The sequence below is a fragment of the Ictidomys tridecemlineatus genome, chromosome 2 (genome assembly GCF_052094955.1).
Source record: "Ictidomys tridecemlineatus isolate mIctTri1 chromosome 2, mIctTri1.hap1, whole genome shotgun sequence".
NCBI lineage: Eukaryota > Metazoa > Chordata > Mammalia > Rodentia > Sciuridae > Ictidomys > Ictidomys tridecemlineatus.
In genome coordinates, this window is record NC_135478.1 from 71,289,042 (window position 1) to 71,301,375 (window position 12,334).

The 12,334-nt window shown below is 45.3% G+C and overlaps 1 protein-coding gene across 9 annotated transcripts in view; it reads left to right on the plus strand.

The window, feature by feature from the left end:
• Window positions 1-12,334, plus strand: part of Hira (histone cell cycle regulator) — a 97,971-nt gene that overhangs the window by 74,524 nt on the left and 11,113 nt on the right. For 4 of the 9 annotated variants that reach the window (XM_021732692.3, XM_040291037.2, XM_040291039.1 and 1 more), the window contains 6 exons: window positions 1,044-1,192; window positions 3,343-3,504; window positions 4,018-4,076; window positions 4,442-4,547; window positions 6,390-6,512; window positions 7,067-7,230. In XM_021732692.3, the coding sequence (XP_021588367.1) occupies window positions 1,044-1,192; window positions 3,343-3,504; window positions 4,018-4,076; window positions 4,442-4,547; window positions 6,390-6,512; window positions 7,067-7,230 (763 nt within the window). Of the gene's footprint in view, window positions 1-1,043; window positions 1,193-3,342; window positions 3,505-4,017; window positions 4,077-4,441; window positions 4,548-6,389; window positions 6,513-7,066; window positions 7,231-9,242; window positions 9,332-12,334 lie in introns of all 9 variants that reach the window. The other 5 variants (XM_005334527.2, XM_040291041.2, XM_040291040.2 and 2 more) reach the window with 3 other exon arrangements.

The window sequence follows — 12,334 nt, forward strand, 5'->3', positions numbered from 1 at the left end:
TCAAACCCAGCAACAGTGTCCAGGCTTCTCCCTCCTTGGCAGCTTTGCCCATAGTGACCTCTCTACACACCCTCAAGTCCTCAGGCAACATTCTTGGACCCTATCTATGGGTCATATCCCATTGACTGCACACTACTCCAGGCCCAGGTTAGACTTCATAGGGCAATGAAGGGCAGACATCAGCCCTTCCCAGCCATAGGTCTTTGTGGGCCATAATACAGAGGAATGAAACAGGCGGAGCCAAAGGATAAGTGTAGGACCCATCCAGTTTTTACTGCTGATGTGCATAGAAACAGGAAGCTTCTCTAGCAGTTAGCAACTCAAAACTTCCCTTCCAAACTAAACCATCTCTGAATATCTTCACTTTTGAGTGCCACTTGAGGCTATGCTTGCTTTCTAGGTGTCTATAAAGGGGATATGGCTCCTAGTGGAGCCCTTCATCTGCTCCAGCTATACCTGCTAGTATGACTACACAGTACAAACTTATAAGCTGTTCTGCCTTGGTTGGTTAGCTCTCCAGACATACAAAGTTGAGCTCATTTAGTGCTAGGCACTGAAGTAGGCACTTCTCATGCATGCTATGCTGGGGACTTTCTCACCAGCATAGTCTCAGAATGAACAGAGACTCATTGCCAGAGAGAATATTGAAGTTTTCTAGACTTTTCTCCCAGTACAACAATGGCTTTCTTCTTACTAAATACTGCAGTTTTTGAAGATCTTTCAAGAAGGAGGCTAGAAATCCAAGTCTCACTCCCAGCTCTGTCCCTGGTTGGCTGCAGTTCTTACTCTCAGCATGTTCTTGGGAAGTCATCCCCCTGTGAGATGACATGGTGGCCCTCTTGCCCTGTCCTGTTTCCCGCACAGCTCCCCACCAAATGTTACCCTCTTTTGTTGGCCAATCAACTAGAGTACCTGTCTGTGTCTTCCCCCTATTTCACAGCCCAGGGCTGCAGAGCCCCTGAACATCTCACTTGTCTTGTGAACACTGTCTGAATAAGCATGCTTTCACCTGAAAAGATGTGTGTTTGCTTTCTTCCATCTAGGTGAGCTCTGACCCCTCCATGTACATTGAGGTGGAAAATGAAGTGACGACCGTGGGGGGTGTAAAACTGAGCCGACTGAAGTGCAACCGGGAAGGAAAGGAGTGGGAGACAGTGCTCACTAGCCGGATCCTCACTGCTGCCGGCAGCTGGTAAGGGCAGGCAGGAACCTGTCTTGTCATGTAGAGTAGACATCATGAGCTATGTTGGGTGGCACTTTTACTGTCCTGGAATTTAGCCTGTCTGAGGGAGGACTGCTTCCACTGAGGCTCACATTGGGCCTTAGTCCAGGCCAATCATGGGCATTTCTCCTATCAGTCCCTACCTCATCAATGAAATCATTATGATTATTCCAATGTTATAGATGGGGAACCTGAGTCTTGAGAACCACCCAGGCCAGGCCCTGAATCTGGTGTCTTATTTCTTTGTCTGGCTAGATTCTCAAAAGTCTCAAGTTCCAGGCTGAAGTCTGCCTGGCTCTCGCCGACCTCAGTAGTTTCCTTCCCTAGACCCAGATTTTCATATAAGTTAGGACAGGATTTTTATGACTACCTCCTAAGTCCCCAACCCTGTCCTCCCCAGATTCTTCACTTTGGGGAGAGATCTTAATTCAATGATTAATTACACAGTGTCTTCCCATGGGCTCCTGGCACTGAGTATGAGCTCTGTCTTTCCTGTGCTCCATTTGAAAAGAGGACTGACTCAGATGTCTGCCAGGCATAGGGCCCTAGTTAGGTAGAAACCCTTACAAGGACTTTCACTCAGATGCAGTCATTTCAATTAGATCCTTAGTTTTCTATTATAAGGTCATATGTAAATGCTTTCACACAGGTCTGCAAACACTGGCCTTATGTCTTAGGTCAGGACTCCCATAGGCCCTGAGTGATTTTTATAGTGCTAAACCTAGAAGAGCCCCACCATTGTGTTTCTCACTGAAATTATCTTTCAGGAAAAGCACATAGAGCTCCTAATCCCAGCTACCTATTTTTTGGGTGCTACAAGAGCTTCCACTCTCCACCCCTGATCCCAAGGCAGATGGCATGCCTCAGTTGAAGGCCTGTCTCAATTGAAGGCCAAGGATATTAGCACAATCATCCCCATAGCAACACAGCAGCTATTGGGTCCTGCTAGGTAACCGAGGGCTTCTTCTCCTATATAATCCCACCTACTCAGGCCCAGACTACAGACCTGCTCCCTAGTGCTACAGCCTAGAGCAACAGCTTCCTGAGCCAGGATTCAGATTTCTCCTTCCTTTACAAGGCTCAAGGAAGGCCCTGACCATCAAAATGAGCAGATAAAATTCAGTCACAGCAACACAGAGAACTCCCTGCTTCCAGGTCCTACTGGAAGTTTTCTCAAGATTCATACTTTCAAAGTAGACATTTTGTAAACAAAAGATCCTCAACTTGCTTCTCCCTTTTCAGAGACCAGTAACATGTCACATTAGGAATAAGTTGGCAGAGCTCTTTTCTTAGCCAACCTTCTTACTCTCGGCCTACAGGGACAACAGGCACTGTAGACCATAGGCCCTGGCTCAGCAGGATAAAAGTCCTGGAGGGGACTTAGGATGGTCTGCTATGGTCAGGGCCTTGCTGGCTACATACCTGCCCCTGCTTCTTGGAGTCTGAGTTCTAGCCTCTTGCACCTATGACTGAGCCTCAGCGGTCCCTTGCTAAAATGGCAGAAGCCTGCTTGTGCTGGGCTTACCTAAGGAGTCTAATAATCACTCAAGGGAGGCATTGGACAGTTTGTGGAATGGAAACATCTTCTCTGAAGCATTTCTTGCTCAGAGTGACACGCCTCTCCAAGCTCAACCATAACAGCCCTCTGAGTACACTGCTGGCATCACTTGTGGTGACTTGTATCAGTTCCCCATACTCTCCCAGCCTGCCTCAGCAGAGACCTTGTTTGGACTTCTCTGGTATTGATACCCAGGAGACTGTCACATGGACTTTCTGTGGCCTCCTCATCTGATGAGTGAGGCATGCTTCCTGGTGACCATCATGTACGGCTGTGGTACTCCAAAGCCCTTGCACTCCTTGTTAGCTTAGAAAAGTATGAATAGCCATATGGGCAGGAGTAGAACAGAAGTCTCTCAGGAAATCTCAGGTAGGCTCTGCCTTGCTGTTCCCACCCCAACCTAGTCCTTGTACAACTTCTTCTGGCCTCCCTCTCTGGCTTCATTTACTCAGCAGAATGCTATGTCAGAAGCAGGCAGAGGGAATGCTCTGCATCAACCTGGTTGTTGCCTTTGCTGCAGCACCTGGTCCCTGTGACATCTGCCCCTCCTCTGCCTTCACAGTGATGTGGTGTGTGTCGCCTGTGAAAAGAGGACGCTGTCGGTGTTCTCCACCTGTGGTCGCCGCCTCCTCCCTCCCATCCTCCTGCCGTCCCCGATCTCTACTTTGCACTGCACAGGTTCCTATGTCATGGCGCTCACTGCTGCAGCTACACTGTCTGTCTGGTGAGAGGCAGGCACAGGGTGGGGTGGTTTTCATGCAAGACAGTGCTATGCATTTCCCACCTCACTGCAGGGGTAGGGAACACAGCAGAAAAGGCAGACGTTGGGCTCAGGAGGAGGCCCTGAGAAGTCAGCAACACTGCTTGTGTTGGCTGCCCCTGTGGCTTAAGGATTAAGGAGGCAATGCAAAGGGAAATAAGTCAGCCAACCTGCTCTGCTGACATCCTTACAGGAACAAACTGCATGACAAATTACACTGCCTAATGGCATGTGCCAGGGTCCTTAGGTGGATTCATCAGCAGTGGGATCCAGATGGCAAAGGTGGCCACACTCCTGATATGACTTCTGTAGCTGGCTTCTCCTAGAATGGGTGTGGGCATTGGAGACAGCTGCCTGGGACCTCTGGATGGAGGGCTGTGGGTTTGTTTGTAGGGACCAGGGTACCTGAGTGGCTGAGACACACTTTGATGTGTTTATCTCAGGTGGAGAGTAAGTTGTTCCCTGTCTCCCTCTTAGGGATGTTCACAGGCAGGTGGTTGTGGTGAAAGAAGAGTCTCTACACTCCATCTTGGCAGGTAACCCCTGCGGACCCCTCCTCCCTTGGGGACTGAGACCTAGATCTGATGCACATGGGCCACTTCAGCCTAGATAGAAAGCCAGGCTCAGGATCCAGCCCAAATGAGACAGGATACACTTACATAGCAAGGAGACAGGTTTTCTGGGCAAAAGATTCAATGGGTCCCTGAGAGATAAGAAAGATCTTGTTGAATATTAGTGAAAATGGCTCACACAGAGCACTATAAGTAGCCTTCCCTCTTTTCCAAGTCATCATTAAAGACCTTATTGCTGGGATCATGGGAGCCAGGGTTCAGATTTCTCCTTAGATGCAAACACTTGCTGATCAGAACACACCAGAACTTATTCCTGTGGTGTCCCCCAGGAAGTGATATGACAGTGTCACAGATCTTGCTGACGCAGCATGGAATCCCAGTGATGAACCTATCTGATGGGAAAGCGTACTGCTTTAATCCGTCACTCTCTACGTGGTAAGAAACTCCATCCCCACCCTGCCCCTGCTTCATGGGATTGTCTATACTGGACAGCTGAGCAAAGGCTTCAGGTCTTGGGAGTCAGGCTCTGAACTCTGAATGGCAGCTAGTATATACTCTACCATCACTGTGGGCTGCTGCTGGCCTATGGCCTCTGCCCTCAGAGCCTGTACACAGGAGAATGGCCTGCTGCATTATTTTCTGGGGCTGGTTTTTGGGATATGTGTGTGTGTGTGTGTGGGGTGTGTGTGTGTGTGTGTGTGTGTGTGTGTGTGTGTGTGTGTGTGTGTGTGTTTAATCTGTTTGTTTCTTTGCAATATTGAAAATTTAACCCAGGGCCTCATTCATGCTAGATTAGCCCTAACACTGAGCTATATCCCCATCCCTTGAGCCTGTTTTATTAGAATAGGTATTTGGAAATTTTTATGATTCTTGACAGATATTTTTCAGACTGGCCTCTTTAACCAGCACCAGCATAGGAGAGTTGGCTTCATAGTAGCCTTGCCAATGTTAGTCAATGTTGTGAACTTAGTAGGAGCAAAGTAGCCCCTCAGTAATTAGTAATGGTGGAAACAAACTCACCCATATGGATGATTTTTTTTCCTTTGTTCAGTTTTGAATTTAGAGCCCCTTTTTTATGTTTGCTATCTTCTAGCCCATTTTCTGTTAAAACTTGCCAAGTACTTTATTATTCAGTTAAAAAACAAAAAAACTCTGTCGCCTACCCTCTCAAATTGCAAAAAGCTTGTGAGTATGTGTGATTACCATAATAATGGAAATGAGCTGATTATTAAAAAAAGACATGTCGACTTTTTATGGTCATCCTTGTATTTTGTACACATTTATAAAGACAACTAGCTGTTTTTAAAATGTGTGGAAAGCTGATTACAATAATGCATGCCCATAGTGCCAGCTACTCTGAAGGCTAAGGCAAGAGGATCCCAAGTTCAAGTCTAATGTAGGCAACAGAGCAAGATCCCATCTCAAAAAAAGTATCTGGAGAATGTTTTCTTAACAGAATAGTCCTAAGGAGGTAGAAGAACTGCCTTCCTGGGGATGCTGGAGAGGCATAGAAATGCTAGAGACTGGCTTTCCCTGGAGTTGTAACAGACCCAGGCCACACAGGCCCTGGGTAGGCCACAGCCTTGTGTAAGCCAGGCATCCAAAACATACTTCACACACAGTAACACCTTAGTCATCAGGAAGTGAGACTGAAGCTAAAATATTCATAGTGAGAACCCTATCAGTAACCTTTCCTTGAAAATATAATTTATTAGGCTCTTAACTAGGAAACCTGCCAGTTAATGGGCTTCTTGTACTGAAGTGCAGTAACTGTCAGCCTCTGTTTGTGTGCTGCCAGTGTGGTGGATGGGGCTTAGTTCTTTTTGGGGGGTTGGGAGGTGGTACTGGGGATTGAACTCAGGGGAACTTGACTACTGAGCCACATCCCCAGCCCTGTTTTTTGCAGTTTATTTAGAGACAGAATCTACACTGAGTTGTTTAGTGCCTCGCTTTTTGCTGAGGCTGGCTTTGAATTTGAGATCCTCCTGTCTCAGCCTCCCAAGCCACTGGGATTACGAGGGTGCGCCACTGTGCCCAGAGGGGCTTACTTCTTTCTGGCTTTTTTTTTTAATATTTATTTTTTAATTGTAGTTGGACACAATACCTTTATTTTATTTATTTTTATGTGGTGCTATAGGATTGAACCCAGGGCCTCAAATGTGCTAAGCGAGCACTCTACCACTGAGCCACAACCCCAGCCTCTGTGGCTTTTTTGACAGCCTCCTCTGGTAGGCCTCCTGATTTTTCTGACCTTTGATCCTGTCTTTGATTCTTCAGGAACCTGGTTTCTGACAAGCAAGACTCACTAGCCCAATGTGCGGACTTTAGGAGCAGCCTGCCATCCCAGGATGCCATGCTGTGCTCAGGACCGTTAGCCATAATCCAGGGCCGCACCTCCAAGTATGTGAGCTGAGAACTTTGGCCACTATCAACAGGGCTGCCCTGGGAGGAAACCAGGCCTAGTCTCTGTTTGTCTGTCTTTGTACCCCAGTTGCTGCTCAACACAGAAATCGGGGGTGGAAGGAGTGGGGGGGTCTCTAAGGTTGTGGATCCATAACAAGTAATATTTCATGGTTGGCTGGAATATAGGCCCTGTCACTTCAGGGGTCCAGATTATAGTCTGAGGATGCTAAATGTCATAAATACCTATATGGGGCAGGATTTTGGGAGGGTGGGTGGGGAATCGACCACTGGTCTATCATCCCAGAGACCTAGATGGTAGGTGCACTGTAGAATATTCTTGGAGTACTAAGAAGCCCAAAACTGGGATGTGATGATGGGCAGGTCAACAAAAGTCTCTGGCACCTGCCAATAAACTGGTTGATAGATGGGAGGACTTCTACAACCAGATGCCTACCACCCCTGCAAGCTCTGTCCCGGTACCCTAGAGCATGTGGGAGCATTCCTGAACATTGCCCTCTGCTTCATATTGCCTGCTTTGTTGGTCTCTACAGCTCTGGAAGGCAAGCTACCCGGCTTTTCTCCGTGCCTCATGTGGTACAGCAGGAGACCACGCTGGCCTACCTAGAGAACCAGGTTGCAGCGGCACTCACCCTACAGTCCAGCCATGAGTACCGCCACTGGCTCCTTCTTTATGCACGGTACCTCGTGAATGAAGGTGAGGTCCTGTGATCCAAGTGGCCTTCTCCATTTGCTCCTCTATTTTCTAAGGCCTAGCTTAGTCCTTGGGAATCAAAGAAGAGATGTAGTGGCCTAGAGCTCTCTGAACTCCTTTGCATTCCTTATAGGTCCCCCATGGTTGTCCCCAAAGGCTCTGGCCTCCCTGACAGCAAGCGGGACCACAACTCCCACCTCCCAGCCTGAGCTATAATCAGGGCAGCTCGTAGGCATTCAGCCCTGTCATGAGCTCCAGGCCCTGAGTAGAGTAGGCTTGAGGATGTTCTTCAGAGGAACAAGACAGGGAGGTTGGCAGTGGGGAAGGAGGATGGAAACATGCATGGAAAGACCTGCCTTATAGGACCAGACTAGATGTTCTGGCTCCTGTCTGCCACCAAGGCCTGTCACTCAAGGCAAAGGCATCTTCTGGCAGCATTTCTTTTCCTTCTCTGAGTCCCTCCTGCTCTGGACAGCCTATCTGCTGCCCAGCAATTCCAAATGACCCTCTAGCCACGGTCCTCCAGCCTGATCCTGCTAAGGCTATCAGAGCACCTATGACCTCTTGGTGGTATACCCTACAGAAAGCAAAGTGTGCTGGAAGAGAGGCTGTACTATCTTCAAAGTAACCTCTAACAGACTTTCATCTCTCATTGAGCAAGCATCTGGTCCTGACTTACCAATTCTTCTTCCCTCAAGCATAGCCTCCAAGGATTGTGGCATAGGACTGGCCCTCCCAAAGCTCTCCCTGTGTCCCAGCCCCTTCCAGAACTTCTTCCATATCTTTTCCTTGGCTCTTTTGCTTTGTTCTTGTCATCACTTTCCCATTTTGATTATGATTTAAAGAAAAATATTAAGTACAAAAAAATGTACAAAACACCTGCAAATATACTCTCAGAATTTATATGTTTTCCTCCTACTTTGTAAATATAAGAGTGTGTGTTTATATACACTTGTAATGACAACAAACATTACTGATCCCTAACTCCTTCCCCAGCAACTCCAGTGATAAGTTTGATGTTTACTCTTCCCACTCAGTCCATGTGGCTGGCTGGTATGTACCAGCTCTCCTAAATACTCACCTTCCTTAGTTCTGATACCTAGGGTACTCAAGTTACATCTTGAACCTCATGCCCCATCTTTTCCAAAACCCCCACTCCTTGCCTTCTTCTTTGGTTTACCTTATCCTAGGTATTTAGCAGTACTCACTCTGAGTTCCACATAAAGACTTCTTCCTCTAAGCTTTACCACCTGTTTGTAGGGTCACTTCTACTGTTTATATTTATTTCTCCATCTTCTATACATCTGTTTTTCCCTAGATAATATACCAGGACCCCTTCCCTCATTTCTGTCCCTTGTTTTCTCAAGTAGAAGAGCAGGAATCATGTGTTAGAAGGAGACCTCATTCACTTTCCAAATTCCTCAGGGTTCATTCCTCCTTTTCTGTACCCTTTGATTCCATCTGTTTCCTAGGCATGCCCCCAAATGCTGCCTAAGTCCTCAGACTCTGCTTCCATAGCCTTTCTGGCAGTTGCACCCACTACAGCAGTAATTCTGACTCTCAGTCACCACTCTGCAGTTGGGCCCTCACAGTCTGCTTCCTTCTCATCTCCTCTCACAGCAGCTGCTGATATGTCTTCTCTCAAACAGATTCCACCAGCCCACACCCTTCCTTCCACAGTTTCCCATATTTTCCACCACTGTGGGGAGTTCATCATCACAAAACTGGCCATGTCTGGTTTTCCTGTGGGCCCAGCACACAGAGAAGGTTCTGTATACATAGTTAGGGATACAGGTGAATGAATGTAAATCTGTGATTGTGGCCCTCGATGCCCTAAACTGAGAAACACAAGCATTTGCCCATAGTAGGCAATAAAATAAGTGTTCATTCTGTTGTTGTGATATACACAGCAATTTAGCATATTTTCAAATTTTTATTTCTTTTTATAATGTGTTCCTATTTCTGTTTTTTGTTTGTTTGTTTTTGTTTTTGTTGTTCTATTTTTCTATAATTAGGGTTTGAATACCGTCTTCGAGAAATATGCAAGGACTTACTGGGTCCGGTTCACTGCTCCACTGGAAGCCAGTGGGAGTCAACAGTAGTGGTAGGTGCTTCTTTAATTCTTGCCTCAAGAATTCTCTTGAAACATGAAGGTGAAGGTTTTAAAAATAAGATAAAATGTTTGAAGTTCCTCCCTGTGACACTTCTCTAGCACCCTACCCTGGGCCCTGGCATCAATGAGAGGCTAACATGCTGGCACTCCACAACCAGGCAGAAGTTGGGCTCTGGGCATCAGGAGCCTGGAGAGCTCTGTTCACATTCATGCTGAGGAAAGCTGCATGTAGAATGCTCTGGGTTTGGTACTAAAAAGGAAAGATACTTACCTCCATTCCCTTGTGAGCCTCACAGTCCAGTGAACGAAGGTACTTTGATACTGTGGATTAGTGTGAAGAACAAAATAAGCAGAGTAATGAGATAGGAGTGGCCAGGAATGATTAGCAGGGAATAGCTTGGAAGAAGACATTTCAGATGAAACCCAAGAATGAGAGGGCGCCAGCTGCAGAGATCTGGGAGAACATTTTCTGATGGAGATAATAGTGAAGGCAAAGAGGGCTTGGCACATTTTTAAGCCACATTTTAGTGGGCAATAAGAGAGGTAAGATAGGAGAAACATGCAGGAGATAGATGACAGAGACTTCTTGAGGAACTGGAATATTCTAGGACTACCAGAGTTGGTATAGAAAAATAGTCATTGTGTCTTTTACACCAGTACCAGAAATAGATGAAGGTGACTTGGATCAATGTAGTGGCTATGGAGTGAGCAAGGAAACAGATTCATTATGTATTTAGCAATCAGAACCACCAAGATTTGGTCATTGAATGAATGTGGAAGGAGAGAGAATTATGAACATGTTGCCTCCAAATTTTTCGACTGGCAAAGATAGATGCTAGTGTTACTGAGTGAATCAGGAAAGGAGCAAATTGGCAAGAGATGGGAGAAAGTATAGATCTAAGAGGTAGCTCACAGCTTTATTCAGTCATTCAGCAAATTACTGATGGAGTATCCAATCTGGCCAGGCATATTCTAGGCATGGGGCAACTCAGTAAACTGAGTCCCCAACTTCATGGATCTAAATTCTTGTGGAGAGAAACAGACAAAAATAAACATAAAAACAGAAAATATATAATATTTTGGGTGTGTTGGATTCTATGGAAAAAAGTAAAGAAGGCAGGGGGTATATGTAGTGTTGGTGGGATGTTATTTCATGTTGTGTGACCAAAAACACCTTGACTGAGTAGAGACCAGAAAAGAGGAGGAATGAAACCATGCATATATTTCAGGGGAAGAACATTCCCCCAGAGGAAAAAGCAAGTAAGTGCAAAGGGTCCAGGGTGGGAGAACTTAGAATATAAAAAGAGCCAGGTATAGTGGTGCTTAGTAGCTACAATCTCAGTGATTCAGGAGGCTGAGACAACAAGAATCCAAGTTTGAGATCAGCCTCAACAGCTTAGCAAGGCCCTAACAACTTAGTGAGACCCTGTTTCAACATAAAGACAGAAAGGGTTATAGCTCAGTAGAAAAGTATCTCTGGATTCAATCCCCAGTAATAAAAGATAGAAAAAGAAAAGAAACAGTTGAGCTGAGTGGCAATAAAAGAATGAAAGAAGCGAAGGTGAGAAAGTTTGGAAGGTCATTCCTCATAAGACATTAAAGGTTTTGGCATGTACAGTGGCCTCCTCTGTTTTTTATTCTATTTTTTAGTTTTATTACAGTATTTTCAGTTGGGTAATGCTGGATTCAGAATCAATTCCCTTTAGATCATTGAACATATTCTTCCATAGACTTTCAGCATCCTGAGTTGTTGCATTGCTTTATAAGTACTTTTGAGATCCTAGGTTGGTGTTTTGAAGATTCCAGAGCTCCACATCTTTGTCTTTTATTCATTCTCTGGATAGACTTGTGACATCCTTTAGTTCTCTTCTTTGATTATATCCTCTTTCATTTTTCCAATATCTGAGAGAGATGATGTTCTTTTTTTTATTTTATTTTTTTTATTTTTTAGTTCTCAGTGGACACAACATCTTTGTTTGTATGTGGTGCTGAGGATCAAACCTGGGGCCGCACGCATGCCAGGCGAGCGCGCTACCACTTGAGCCACATCCCCAGCCCCGATGATATTCTTTTTTAAAAAATCTGCCTTCTCATTTTTAAGATTTCCAATTTGCTGCTGAATTCTTAATTTAGTCTTTTTATTTACTTGAGCATAGTAAACTTAGTTCAAAGTTTTTATGTCTGATAGTTTTAGTATTAGGAGCCCTAATGGATATTTCTGTTGCCTATAAATGTTTCTTCTGTTTCTCATTCCTATATATTCTTAGTTATTTTTGACTGCTGGATGTGGTATTTTAAAAACTATTTGTAGAAAGAGTTTGAGCCTAAGGTGATGTTATTTTCTTCCACAAACCACTTTTATTTGCCACTACCACAGAATGCTTGAACTCGCTCAGGATCAAGGTCTTCTGAGCTGCCCATAACTCAGAAGTAGGCAATAGTTGTCACAGAAGTGGTTTGCTTCCAATTTGCACTAGGGAGCATGACTTTGGGGTAACAGCACACAGGAGGTGTGGATAACAAGGATCCCTTTTCTTAAGCCCCAGTCCTGGCTTTAGTTTCCCAAGGCCTTCAAGTCTGGTAGAATTTACTTGCCAGCTATAAGCAATATAACTTCCTGAGACTTTGTCCAGGAGAACCTTTGACCTTCACCTCCCAGAGTCACCCATCAATATAGTGTCACCTGCTTTCTGCAATCTATAAACTTCCTAAAATCACTGGCTGCATGTCGTCCCCTGTGACTTGTGACAGAGGCAGATGCTTTCAGCTCTAGGTAGATAACAGTCACTGAAATAGACTTTTTCTCCCCTCCAAAACAAATTATTATTCTAACCTTTTCTTCATGGTCACAAAGTAGCTCTCATGTCTGAATTCAAGGAAGGAGAATAGGAGGATGTCAGTACCAACAATATCCACTCATTTCATCAGGAAAACAAAAATATCTCCCAGAAACTAGATTGTCCTCATGGGCAATCATTAAATCACTTAGGCTCT